The sequence below is a fragment of the Carica papaya genome, chromosome 2, assembly GCF_054855325.1.
Source record: "Carica papaya isolate Zhongbai chromosome 2, ASM5485532v1, whole genome shotgun sequence".
NCBI classification, from domain to species: Eukaryota; Viridiplantae; Streptophyta; class Magnoliopsida; order Brassicales; family Caricaceae; genus Carica; species Carica papaya.
This window is the reverse complement of record NC_142310.1, coordinates 22,802,990-22,817,109: the sequence shown is the minus strand read 5'-3', so window position 1 is coordinate 22,817,109 and position 14,120 is coordinate 22,802,990. Positions and strand designations below refer to the sequence as shown.

The 14,120-nt window shown below is 30.7% G+C and overlaps 1 protein-coding gene across 1 annotated transcript; it reads right to left on the bottom strand.

Moving 5' to 3' along the window:
- Window positions 1–9,494: 9,494 nt before the first annotated feature.
- Window positions 9,495–10,670, bottom strand: LOC148268864 (uncharacterized). The gene is made up of 4 exons (XM_088212321.1): window positions 10,558–10,670; window positions 10,391–10,470; window positions 10,142–10,236; window positions 9,495–10,018 (listed from the first exon to the last, which is right to left on the bottom strand). The coding sequence occupies exons 1-4, from the start codon at window positions 10,642–10,644 to the stop codon at window positions 9,885–9,887; spliced, it is 396 nt and encodes a 131-aa protein (XP_088068447.1). The 5' UTR covers window positions 10,645–10,670; the 3' UTR covers window positions 9,495–9,884.
- Window positions 10,671–14,120: the final 3,450 nt, after the last annotated feature.

Here is a 14,120-nt window from a genome sequence, read left to right as displayed (position 1 = left end):
AATCTTGTTGATACTTCCTCAATATGGACATATGAAACACATTATAAACATTGGTTAGCTCAAGTGGTAAGGCCAGTATGTAGGCAATAACTCTAACTTTCTCCAATATCTCAAATAGTCCAATAAATTTAGAACTTAACTTACCATTCTTTTCTAACCTCATGATTAATTTGATTAAAGATATCTTCAAGTAAACATGACCACCTACTTCGAACTCTAAATCTCTTTTGTAGTATCAACGTGCTTTTTTTTTCTATTTTGGGCCATCAACAAATGTTGTCTAATCATGATGTCATATGGGTAATCATGATGTTGCATGCTTTAGGGAGACATACCACAAGATCCATTGTGATATATTTTCATTTCTATTAAGAGATAGGTAAAGGTTGTAACAAACCTGCTAGTCTCTAATGCTCAATTTTCACCTGTTGATGCGTAAGACACTTTGACATAAATTCTGCTATGATTTTCATGCCATTTTACCAATATTTTTTCTTCAAATTCTAATACATTTTTGTGTTCTCAGGGTGCATTATATATTTAGAATAGTGGGCTTCCTCTAATAGCTCTTTCTTCAACTTATCATCATTAAGAACATAGATTCTATCATGAAATCTCAATAGGTCATTTTTTAAAATTCTAAACTTCGGTTTAAAACCCTTGTGAACTTCATCCCTAGCGGACTTTAATGCAAAATCTTTCTATTGAACTTCTTTAATATGTTATATCAAAATTAGCTAAATTTTTAAATTTGTGAGATAATCATTTGATATGTCTCTATACATTCAGTTTCAGTCTAAATCTCTTCTCTAATTATTGGTTTAGTTTTTTTGTCTGCTTTGGGCTGTCAACAAATGTTGTCTAATCAACTTGATCTTTTTAGTAGCTACTTCTACTAAAAATGGCCTAAATATATTTCTTTTCCCAACCTTTTCACAACAGACTAGTGATCTATATGGCATTTCATACAGGGTTTCGTATGGTGCCATTCGAGTGTGGACTGGTAGTTATTACTGCAAGAAATTCAATTAAAGGCAAATGATCATCCCAATTACCTTTTAATTCAATGACACATGTTTAAAGCATATCTTTTGGTGTTGGCTCGTTCTCTCAAATTGTCCATTTGTTTGGGATGGAAAATTGTATTGAAAGATAATTTAATCCCTATAGTACTTTATAAACTCTAATAGAATCATGAAGTAAAATGGGGATCTTTATCCAAAATAATTGTAACAAGAATTATGTGCAATCTCACAATTTTTTTTTTATGTAAAGTCTTGCTAGTCTTTATAAAGAATAATTTATCTTTATAGTCAAAATATGTGCAAACTTAGTCAATCGATCCACTATCACCCATATGCCATCATGATTAGATCTTGCTTTAGGGAGAGCTAATACAAGATCCATTGTGATATTTTTCCATTTCCATTCAGAGATAGGTAAAGGCTGTAACAAACTTGTTAGTCTCTAACGCTTAGCTTTTACCTATTGATGCGCAAGACACTTTGACACAAATTATGTTATGAATTTTGATGTCATTTTACCAATATCTTTTCTTCAAATTATTTTTTTATTCTCAGGGTGCATTATATATTTAGAACAATGGGCTTCCTCTAACAGCTTTTTCTTCAACTTATCATCATTGAGAACATTGATTTTATTCTGAAATCTCAATCAGTCATTTTCTGAAATTCTGAACTCTGGTTTAAAACCCTTGTGAACTTCATTCCTGATGGACTTTAATGTAAAATCTTTCTATTGAACTTCTTTAATATGTTATATTAAAATTGGCTAAATTTTCAAATTTGTGAGATAACCATTTGATCTTTGTCTCTGTACATTAAATTTTAGTCTTTGTATATCTTCTAACAACTTCTATTCCAAAGCCATTATGTGGGCGAGGGTACAAGAACTTTTTATGTTCAAAGCATTTGCAACTTGATTACCTTTCCCTAAATGATATAAGATCTTGCAATGATTATCTTTTAGTTGTATTGAACAAAGAATCCAACTAGTTTTGGCAGAAAAAGACCCTATTGTAACAATTATAGGTTATTTTCCTTATAGTAAAGAGATAAATACATGGATGAGTTCGTTTGAGATGAAAGTGAGGGAGAACCTATTTTAGATTTTATAGGTTTTGATACCATGTTATTTTCTTAATTGGAAGATATATTTTGTTTCTTTTAATGCCATTTATTTAAGGCGTCAAATATTAAATTACAATGAAAATCAAATATCATAAATAAATATTTACATGATAAAGGTAAAAAAATTGTAATAAATTAATATAATTTTTTTAGTATGATGATATAATTTTATACTTTAATATATAGGTAATACTTACATTTATCAATTAATTAATATATATAAATTATAATACGACACAAACAACTTTAAAATGAGAACATAAATTGGAGTATAATTCAATTTCAATTCTTAATTTTTTATAAAAAAAAGATATATACTAACTATTAAATTAAGCAGTTGTTTGTTAACGCCACTTATGTAATTTTCATTTCAGTTCTGCATATAATGGACTTGCACTGCTCGCTTCAATCTGCAATCTTGGGGTTAACTAGACCTCGGATACATATGTATGCTTATATGAGTGACATATAAATTGACTTTGTCTATTAATTAAGAATTAATAAGTAATTGTTTTTGTTCTTCTCTTTAATCAATGGAAAAAAGTTCGAAATTATTGAGTAGAAAATTATACCGTCAGTCACCAAGGCGATTCTACTGCTTTTCAATTCTTGTCAACCCGTCTTATATATATATATATATATATATATATATATGTATGTCTGATAGGCAATTAAGAACTCAAATGCATTTGGGTTTGACATGCTGGGCATGCATGCCACGTGTCTTTTACATGCATATATCAGCCAGTCTCATCCAGAAGTATAAATGGCTTTGATTTTTTCCATGCAAAAAAGAATAAAAATAATAGTAAGTGCTTTACTTTCTGCAGAATATTACATTTTTCCCAAAAAAAAAAGAGAGAAGCAACAGCACTGCTGTCTCTGATCACTTTCGTGAAAGTAAACAGAGTCTTGTTTCTTCTTTGAGAAAGAAAGTTTTTCCTTTTAGCTTTTGGGTTTGAATATATAAATAGAAAAGAGTTAATTTTACAGCTAATTAAATTGGTTTAGGTGATGGTTATTAAAGTCATCAACTCATCTTCTCGGCAACCCAAAACTATTCAGACTTCAGATGACAGACAACCATGGAAAGACATCCCTTAGCTCTATCTTCTTGTCTTTTCTCTTCATTTCAATCATACCAATACACTAGTACATCTGCTTTTACTTACAACTTTTATGTATATATAGTATATACACACACACACACACATGTATTACTAAGTTAAAGGTAAATAGAGAAGATAGAAGTAAAACAATTATTTAATAAATTAACCAACTACTGAACGTTTCATTTAAATGGTTAATTTTCTTTACCCCAAAAAAAAAAAAAGAAGGTTTAACTTTTATGCAGGTTTTGCTCATAAGCGTTAATAGGTAACATGTATTAATACAATAAATAATACAATGACTGATTTTTATAATATTATACTTATCTCCATCTATAATATTATTAAAGTAGCTGTTACTAAACCTTTTCGAAAATAAATTTTTATTTTTGGCTTATTTTAAAAATCAAATCAAATAAAAATATTCTTACTTATAAAATTTTAAATATATAAATAACTATATAAGTTAAATTTTAGCCAAATCAATTAATCCAAAATAAGAAATAACATTTTTCCAATTCTTTTCTTGTTTAGAAATTTTAAAAGTTTAATCTAATCAATAATTTAAAATTTAAAAGTAAAATCCTTTTGATTAAAGTTTAATTAAAATGTTTAGTTAAAATTGTACTAACTTTCACTATAAACAATCAAAAAGGGCAACCCATGTACCTTGCAATAAATAAAAAAATTAAAAAATGTTATACATTAATCTCACTTAAATAGTTGATCCAATCAATTATCCAAAAAAATTTATATTGATGAGAAAGGATCTAATGAAATTATTAAAACTTAAACAATAGATCTCCAATATTCATATTATGTTAAATGATTAATTGAATTGATTATTTTAAAAATTATAATAAATATCTAGTTAATAAAATTTTTAAAGGGTGTAATTGAAAAATATATTTGTCAAGATTTTATTTAAAATTAAAACGTAATAATTGTAAAATCTATGGAATGGATCACATTGAAATTAAAACTTTTTAAGTGTAAATTTCATTGGTGATTTAAAACCAAACAAGAGAAGGTTAGAATAGAGAAGAAGCAGATGATAAAACAGAAGAGAGAGCAGATGAGGAGGGTGGTGGGAGATAGATATAGAATTGTTTTAATGGCGAAATCAGCTTTTGAAAGGAAGAGTAGTAGCTAGCAGAAAAAGCAAGCATGCAGTTAGATGGAGGGTTTATTTTGGAAAGTGACTCTTCATCATGCTTTGGATCCCAGACCCCCTTATGACTTTACACGCAAAACTATGGAGGTTTTCATCACCTTTCATTATTACATATATGCAGTCTCCTCCTCCCCCAATACCCACATACTTATTTCAATCATTATGTCCTCCCACCTTTCTTTTTCTTATATACATACATATATATATATATATATATATCTAAATATAACCAACTGATCTAAAGTGTTTCATGTTCTAAATTAATGGTTAAGTACTAAGGGAGATTCTGTACTCTTGTTGATCACTTTGTTTTTATTCATCCTTAAACAGTATTATATATATAAATGGAAAAGAGTGTTTTTTTTATCATGCATGAATAAAATAAACACTATCAAGTTTATATCGTATTAATTATTTGCTGTTATAAACTAAAGTGCATACATATGCCAACTTTTGCTTTTGCAAACTTGCCTTGATATTCCTTCATTTTGTTAATCTACATCTTTAAACCAGTAACTTCACAATTAATCATCTTCTTTTTAATCATGATTCCCTCTAGCGAGAATAGCTAATTTGATTTATTAGCGACGGTATTACCTAGCTAGAATCCTGAGAAGGAATCAGCAGCTAAAAACACTATACATATCTACATATATATATATATATATATAGCTGAAGCATAATCATCATGACAACTGAAACTTCAGGGAAAAAGAAAAGCAAGTTAAAGATGATTGCTAGAATCTCGTATACAACGTACCCTCATGTTTGAATGATTGATGGGTATAAGGTTCTGTTTGGAAAACATGGCAACCATAAGGCTAAACTGTAGTGATGATATATCGCATTTCTCAGATACTAGCTAGCTACCAGTGGAAAAACTGTCACTATCTATATGTATATATTATCATGCAAGCTAGCCAAGCTGTATATAAAATTATGTGTGTGTATATATATATATATATAGAGAGAGAGAGAGAGAGTAAGAGAGGAGAGACAATTCAAAAGCAGTACCGACAAAGTAAAAAACACAAACAATTAGCATATATATTTAATGATAGTAATAATGTTATACAATTCAGTTTGATTAATAGTTTGGCAATTAAGTGGCCTCTAATAATTTACCTATTTGAAATAGGATTAGGACCACTGGGAACTTCATGTGCACTGGCATTGAAGATCCTTTCCTGCCATGGAAACCAGCCGCCGGCTCTTCTTGGAGAATTATTACCAGATATTGCATTGACTTGTTTTGCAGAAGAGTGTCGTGTGCTACTCATAACTTTGAGATTTGTCGTAATGGTGAGATGTGAGATAGTAAGAGTAGTGAAGTGAGGCATGAGTATGATGAGGAGGGAGAAGAAGGTGATATAGCAGGATCTGACATCACCAGCCATGAAAATAAATCTTGTATATATATAGATATAATGCATCTTAAAGATGCATGGGTTGGATGGTGAGGCGTAGAAGGAATAGAGAGGTTGAGGGATTTAAACAAGTGGGTTTTATTTTTAAACATCCAAATGAAAGAAAGAGAAAAAGAGAGGCAGTGCTAAAAGATGAAAAGAAAAGAGGAAAAGCACGGGGTAGGAGTGGACTCTTTTAACTCTATGTCTTTAAGAGCCTAAATGGGTTCTAAATCCTATAAATTTGATTATTTGGTTTCAAATTTTTATTAAAAATTTTATAGAAATAAAATTTAAAATTTACTAGTTAACTATTTCATGAGACTTGCTTTTGTATTGAGAAACATAAATGAATTTATTGATGGAACTATTTTAAAATCTACATTCAAATTGGCCACAAAAAAGAGTTATTAGTGCGTAATTATTTGGGAATATCGTGGGCTACCTCATTTTTATCTCTACTGAAGCAAACTAGACTACAGAAATCAAAATCGTCACAAGAGTATTAATTCTTTTGGGTGGATTTCTCAATGATCCATTCAGATACTCAACCCAGTTCGAAAATGGCTTCAACAGCCTTCTGACAATCATTAAGGATGAAAATCCTTGATAACCTTAGATCTCGAGCAAAGGGACATTTTAGGATGGCTTCGCTTTCTACATGCAGGAGATTGTCAGTCCAGATGCGTGAAATTGAAGTAGCAAGATGATCTTCTTTCATCCAGACACTCTTCCTTATTGCAACATCACATGTGAAGTGAGTTCTTAAAATTTCTAACACAGAGGTAAAAAAAAATAATTTTCGTTAATTATTCATTAATCAGTGCATAATGAATATTTGTATATTCATAAAAAAAAACTAATTTTCGATTAATTAACTAACACTCCCTCTCAAGATGAAGTAAACATATTTTTTATTTTCATCTTGAATAATAGAGGAAAAATATCATGAAAAAGTAAAACTTTAGTGAAGATATTTGTAAGTTGATGGTGAAAGTAAATGGAAAAAAGTTTGATGTGCCCCATGAGAATCTAATTTCGGATAAAGTGACAATTAATTTCAACGTGTTTGAATTATTTATAAAACATTATGTTATAAGCTATGTAAATGGTATCTTAACTATCACACAAAACCAATGCAGATTTTCAAACATCAACATGAAAATCATAAATCAATTGTTTGATCTAGAGCAATTCATTAACTATTAAAGATAAGACACGATACCCAACTTCTACAAAAGATTTGAATTTTGTGAACTGAGTTGGATTTTTCAAGATATCATAGTTTCCAAAAGACATGCAATACCTAGAGATGAACTTTTTAAGATAAGGATATAACTAACAAATACACAATTGTTGAATTTGAAATAATGTAGAAAGAATTAAGTAACTTTTTAAGATAAGGATTAGCTTTCCAAGATATATCATAGTGTATAAGGTCAAATAAATTTTGAGACATTATTGTGAGTTATTAATAAATATTATCTTTTTATTCGGTGTTATTGGATTAGGGCTTTGATTTTTTTCGGCCCACTTCCCAATAGTTTCCTACTAATTCTCTTTCTTTCGTATTTCCCACTCATTTTTTAAATCATGCATTTTTGTTAGTTGAAGGTTTTTGAAATATTAAAAGTTTGGAGCATTAATATGTATAAAACTCAATAAGTAGAGCAAACATCATGTAAATCTTAATAAAATTCTTAATAGAGATATGCGTGATGATTAAGACATGATGAGTTTCTCTTGTTTGAGCTTCCAAATATCGGGTAGCAGATAAACACATTAAGAGAAATATGTGAGTTGATAAAATTCTTATTCTTTTCTAATATCAGAAAAGTTATCTTTATAAATATTGTGAACTTTTCAATAAATTTAATTTGGTGAATATGTATTTTACAACAAAGAGTTCCTTTTTAAAAAACTCCTATATAAACATTTTTATTGGTTAAATCTTTTTGATAAAATTTTCAAAATTTTTATAAAAGAAAAACAAAAAACAAAAAACAAAAAGAAAGAATGAAAAAAAAAAGAGAAATAAATTATTATTATTTTTATTAAAAAATTCTGTATTTTTCTAGGGTTAATAATTTATATGAAGTGAGGATTCCAGTAATGATTGCCCAAAATATAAATAATAAAAAAATAAAAATGCAACAAAAAAGAAGAAAAGAACAAAAATGATGATGATCATACATGGTTCGGAATATTTTGCATCAATTTGTTCAAGAGAAAAGATATATTCTTTCTTTTTTGTAGAGAAAAATGTGAATAAGATACATGATACTCCACTTTCATTTTCTTTGAAGAGGGTGTGAATGAGATGTATAATACTCTACTTTTATTTTTATCGACGAGAATATGAATGATATATATAACACTTTACTTTTGTTTAGAGAAGATCATGAATGAGATGCACAACACTCCACTTTTATTTTCATTAAGGAGACTCTGAATGAGATGCATGGTACTCTATTTTTGTTTTCATGGAGTAGATTGTGAATGAGATACACGATATTTTAATCTCATTTTCGTGAAACTATGAATGAAATATATAATTTTCTACTTTTATTTTCTTATAGGAGGTTGTTAATAAGACACACAACTCTCTACTTCAATTTTTATGGAAGAGGTTATAAATAAAATGCTCAACACTCTAATTTTATTTCGTAGAGGAGGTTGTAAATGAGATATATGATTTTCTACTTTTATTTTTTTTTGGAGGAGGTTATGAATAAAATACACGATACTCTACTTTTATTTTTGTAGAGGAGGTTATGAATGAGATACATGATACTATACTTTCATTTTTGTATGAGTAAGTTATGAATGAGATGTATAATAAAACTTAAATAAATTTTGATTTCATGGTGATTAGATGTGAATGAGATGCATAGTAAGACTTGACATAATTTTAATTTCACAAGAGTATGGTTGTAAAAGATATGCATAACAAAACTCAATTCGATTCTAATTTTACATGAATAAGCTATGAATGAAGTGAACAGTAACTCAAATTTCATATGAGCAAGTTATGAGTGAGATGCAAATGAATATTGAAGTCAATTTCAATTTCACATTAGTAGATTCTGAAAAAATATGTTTCTCAATCTTGTTGTACATCATGGAGATAAAATTAGGGTAATTTTAGTTTTTACTTTTTCTTTTTCAAATGTTCCAAGTAAAGAAGAGAAGTTGTCCTACTCCAATTGTCTTATTCCAATTTTACCCTATAAAAATTGAAAAATATGTCAAATAAAAGATGTAAGCAGAGAAACTAATAATGATGATAAAATTTGGGGATGTGATAATTAAGAAATTAAAAAAAAAAATTGAATTTGTCATGATTATAGGATTATCATCATTATTATTATTGTCATTTATTCTTATTTATTTATTTTAATTCTACTTTTGCTTTTATTTCTATTTTAGTGAGAATGATATTAAAAAATGATAAAGGAGGAAATGAAAAAAATAATAATAATAATATAAGAGAATAAATGAATGAAAATAAAAAAAATAAAAATAAAAAAGAGAAAAGAAAGGAAAAAATTGGAAAAGATAAAAAGACAAAAAAAGAAGAAGAAAAAAGAAAAATAAAATAAGTTATATTTAAAAATCTGAAAATTTCAAGTCCAACTTCAATTAAAAACCCAGGAAAGAAATCTTGCCCTCATAAAAGAAGAAAAACACAAACTCATTAGCTTGTTTGCGATAAATGACATTGTTTTATCAAGCATTAAAATGATGTCATGTAAAGCCGCTTTTTGGACTTCTTCCACCGGCAAAAAACACAAGATTTTCTTCTTAATTTCAAAAGACATAAAATGAGTCAGATTCGAGCAAATCACAAATAAGAAGCAAAGACAGAAGTACAAGATGCTCGGGTTTTAGAAGATGATTGGAGGAAGCACGAGAAGCCTATGATGGATGCTGTGTGTCGAGGAAAAGAACAACGATTATTGTTTTAATTTTATAACGTCAACTAATGTTTCGATCTTCAAATTATTTTCTATAACATAAATGTTTACTGCATGAGTAAATTATATCATTGATTGGTTGGAGCCAAAGTATCATGGAGAGCATAAAGGACATTAACGTCTTCATCGTCGCTGGGTGGAGCCAGTCCATGAAGAAGCTCAAACTTTCTGCTAAGGATAACATTCAGAACACCATCTAAACCTGCAATTATTTGGGAGAAAGTATTTTGACTAGTTAAAATTAAGCACGTTAAATTTAATTGGTGAAATTATATCAATCAAGTATATATGCATATGAATATTTATATGTATATAAATTACTTACTTTTTAATTCGTTAACTTCATTATCGGTAAATTTTGCTACAAATATTCCTCGTAAACTATGCTCAAAACTATAGATAAGAGATTCTTCAGGAGTGCTGCAAAAAACATAAATTTAAAAAGTCATATTATTGAACAATATCAGCATACTATTATATGTGTGTTATATTTTTATGTTTATAAATAAATAAATCAAACACATAAATAATTTATAATAAACTTATAACTCGAAAGACGCATATACATAATTACCTTCCCTCAAGCACCTTGGCAAGCAGACTAAGTTGAGCAGTCTTGGTAGAAAGAGAGTCATCCACAAATATTATATAAACCTGTATAATTTTGTGTGTAAATAATTATAGATACATAATTAGTAATTAACAAAAAATAATATTAATATTACAAAAACTCATATATACCTTACGATCTTGACTTTGTGCATAACAACTGCTGTTGACAAGCAAAACAGCTAAAAGCACACTTAGAAATAGACCGGATTTGACCATTCTTTTGAAAATTTTATTTTTATTATTTTTCGGGTGGACGAAGCTACCATGAAAGACTTTGCCGCCTTCGTTGCATTTATAGTGTTTAAGAGGAAAGTAATAGGGAGGTTTAATTTTGTTTTTAATTAAAGAAATTAATGGTATATTAATTACACTAATTTATTATGTTACCATTTAACTTTTACCGATCGTAAATTTTTGGGAGTTACATATGTTTGATCGGATGTTACGAGTGGTGTGGGAGGGTAAAAAGTGTTGGATATACTCATAATTATGAATAAATATTAATTTTAAAGTTACCAGAACAATTATATATATATATATAACAATCTAATTACATAATTAAAAAAAATTTAAAAAAAAGAAGAAGAAGAAAGCATTTAATTTCCTCTAAAATCAAGTTTAAATTTAGAGTAAATTCACGTATGAGATATGTTTAGATTTTACAGATTTCTTATTTTCCTTATCTCTTGTTACTAGTTCATAAATAGAATAAGACTATAGTAAAATATAAAAAAACAAATTAACTATATTTTAAATAATAAATTTAACCCAAAATTCATTTCACTTATTAAAAAAATTGATTGATAATAATCCAACCTTAATTATCTTGAACGGTATTATGATACTCTAGTATAATTTATTTGTTAAGACCATCCTTAACAACTTGACCCTTTGACAATGTTAAAAACGTGATATTTAATTCTTTATTTATTATTTTTTGTAATTTTTATCTCTTAACTAATAACTATGGATAAAAATTTAGTGAGTATCTAAATTTTGTTCATGTGAATTTTCTACTGATTGGTCCCAGTCAAGAGCTTGGAAATTAAAAAAGAAAAGGTTTCTCACCCGAGTGAGAAGAGCCACAAAGTTTGTAAATTTTCTCCACGTTTCCCTTTTTCTTTGTTGCATTTGTACCCGATCTTTTACACAATCAATTCTGTTATAATGCTTAGTGTGTATATCTTTCATTTTTTATAATTGTTCGCTGCGATCGGCGAACTGCATCATTACCTCCCCCATTTTTAAGAACCTTGTCCTCAAGGTTCAAGTGCCCAAAGTGCTCCTGTAGTTCATCAGCCTTTTCCCAAGTAGCCTCCTCCTTAGGAAGTTGTTTTCATTGAACTAAATGCTCTTCAACAATTTTAGAGCCTCTCTTGGTTCAGCGAGTATCCGAAATAAGATCTAGTTGCAGAATGAGTTGTCTTTCTTCGGTCATAGATGGTAAAGGAGTAGGTAAGTTTTTCGTTCCCTTTATGTGTTTCTTGAGCATGGAAACGTGGAAGATGGGATGGATTTTAGCGTCCAGGGGAAGCTAGAGTTTGTAGGCTACAGGTCCAATTTTTAGTATAATCTGATAGGGGCCGAAAAAACAATAAGCCACTTTTTGGAACGTTCTTTTGAAGATAGTTTGTTGGCGGTAGGGTTGGAGCTTGAGGAGGACCCATTCGCCTTCTTGAAACTAAACATCTCATCTCTTGGTATTGGCTAGTTGTTGCATTCGATTCTGGGCAGCTTGGAGATTGGGTCTTGAGCTGCCGTAGGGTCTCGTCTCAGGCACTTAGTTATATATCTACCTCATCCACTGTGTAACACCCAAATTTTTATTTTTATTATTATTGAAATTATTTTGATTTTATTTTATTTTAATAATTAATTTATTAGGTAATAATTATATAGTTTTAATTTAATTTAATAGAAATAAAAATAATAATAATGATAAAAATGGGTAAAATTATTTTTTAAATTTAATTGAAAATGATTTTGGGAAAAATGAGTGAAATTTTGGATTCTGAAGGTGTTTTTGAAAAGAAAATCGAAAACCAGAGGTCAAAACGCAATTTAAAAAAATTGTACCATGTCAGCAGCCCCGGCCAACCAGAACATGCCGCGTGGTAGGGACGCTGACGCAGGAGGCCACGCGGGACGAAGCCACGTGGGTGATCTGCGTGCACGCGATCGGACGGCCTAGATCCGTTCCCGCGCGCACGGACAACCCAGATCAAAAGCGCGTGCAGACGGCCCAGATTGAATCATGCACGGACAGTCCAGATCGCATCGCCATGGACGATTCAGATTCATTCCCAATTTAATCACAATCGGACGGTCTAAATTAAAACGTGATGGACGACTCAGATTAAAAATGGAAGGTTATAAATAACCTCATCCACACCTAACCCCAAACTCTAGCCACCAGAACCCTCACTGGAGAAGACAACCCAGCCACTAGAAGAACCGACCGCCGCCGCATCGGAGCACCTCCTGGCCACCAAACGAGGTAAAATTTCTTCTCTTGGCTCAGTTTTCGATGCTGAACCCACCTGTGGCCAAATCGGAGCCAAACCACCGGCCAATTCGCCGGAAAACACCGCCGAAGCCCAGCGGCGCTGCCGCGGGTTTCCTCAATTTTTGCCTCCGATGATGCCATTCCTGATTCACATTCGATGTAATTTTTACACAACTATGACCACCGTCCTTTCCTCTACAGGTTGACTGGAGCAAAACATCAAACCGCGACTCGCGCCGGAGAAACCACCGCACCCGAGAGGTCCGTCGCTGGTAAGTCTCAATTTTCTAGATTTTTTTTTGCCCACCGAGGGACCTAGAGGTGTTTTATCACAGAAACCAATGCAAGTTTGGTCGAATTTGGCCAAAAACGGCCAGAAACGGCCAACCCGAGGTGGATCGCCACTGTGGGCGGCAGTGCTGACACTGGAGCACCGCGGAGCCGCCATGCCGGAATTTTAAAATTGGTCGAATAGGCCCTGGGTCTGATTTGGGATTTTTGGGGACATGTGCAGGTACCGGAAGTGTGTTATAGTTTCCGAAAAAAAATTCAGAGAATCTAGTGACTGCCCGTAAGCGCAGTGAGAACCCGATTTCAGACTCCGAAATAAGTAAGGATCTCTCACTCTATTTCCTATCACGACACTAAAGCTTAATAAATGATAAAACAGTATTTTATGAATTAATATATATATAATTAATTAAGATTGCTAATGGGGCCCGAACCTGATGTATTTGTTGGTCTGTTCCTGTTTGATGTATTTTACAGTCTAAATGCAGTATAGTATTTGATTATTTATTCTGTGGTTTCGTATGCATGAATCACTGTTTAATCTATTTTGGTTTGAATTATTGTGAACCCGATGTTGTGTTGCCTTGTTTGGTGGGCGTTACTGATTTATGTATTCTTGTTGATTGGGTAATTGAAACTAAGAAAAATAAAATAGGTATGTGAATTTATAAATGGATAAGTCGACAGACTCACTAGATATCCTGGGAGATGGTGGACGGATTGAGTCCATAGGGAATCCTACCGGAAACGTGGTCTCTCATATCGGACGTGGTATGGAGACTTTAAATATTTTGGCGCTCATACCGGACGGGGTATGGGAACGACCCGTTTTATCCTTATACCGGACAGGGTATTGAGATTTATGGTTTTGTCTCTCATACCGAACGGGGTATGA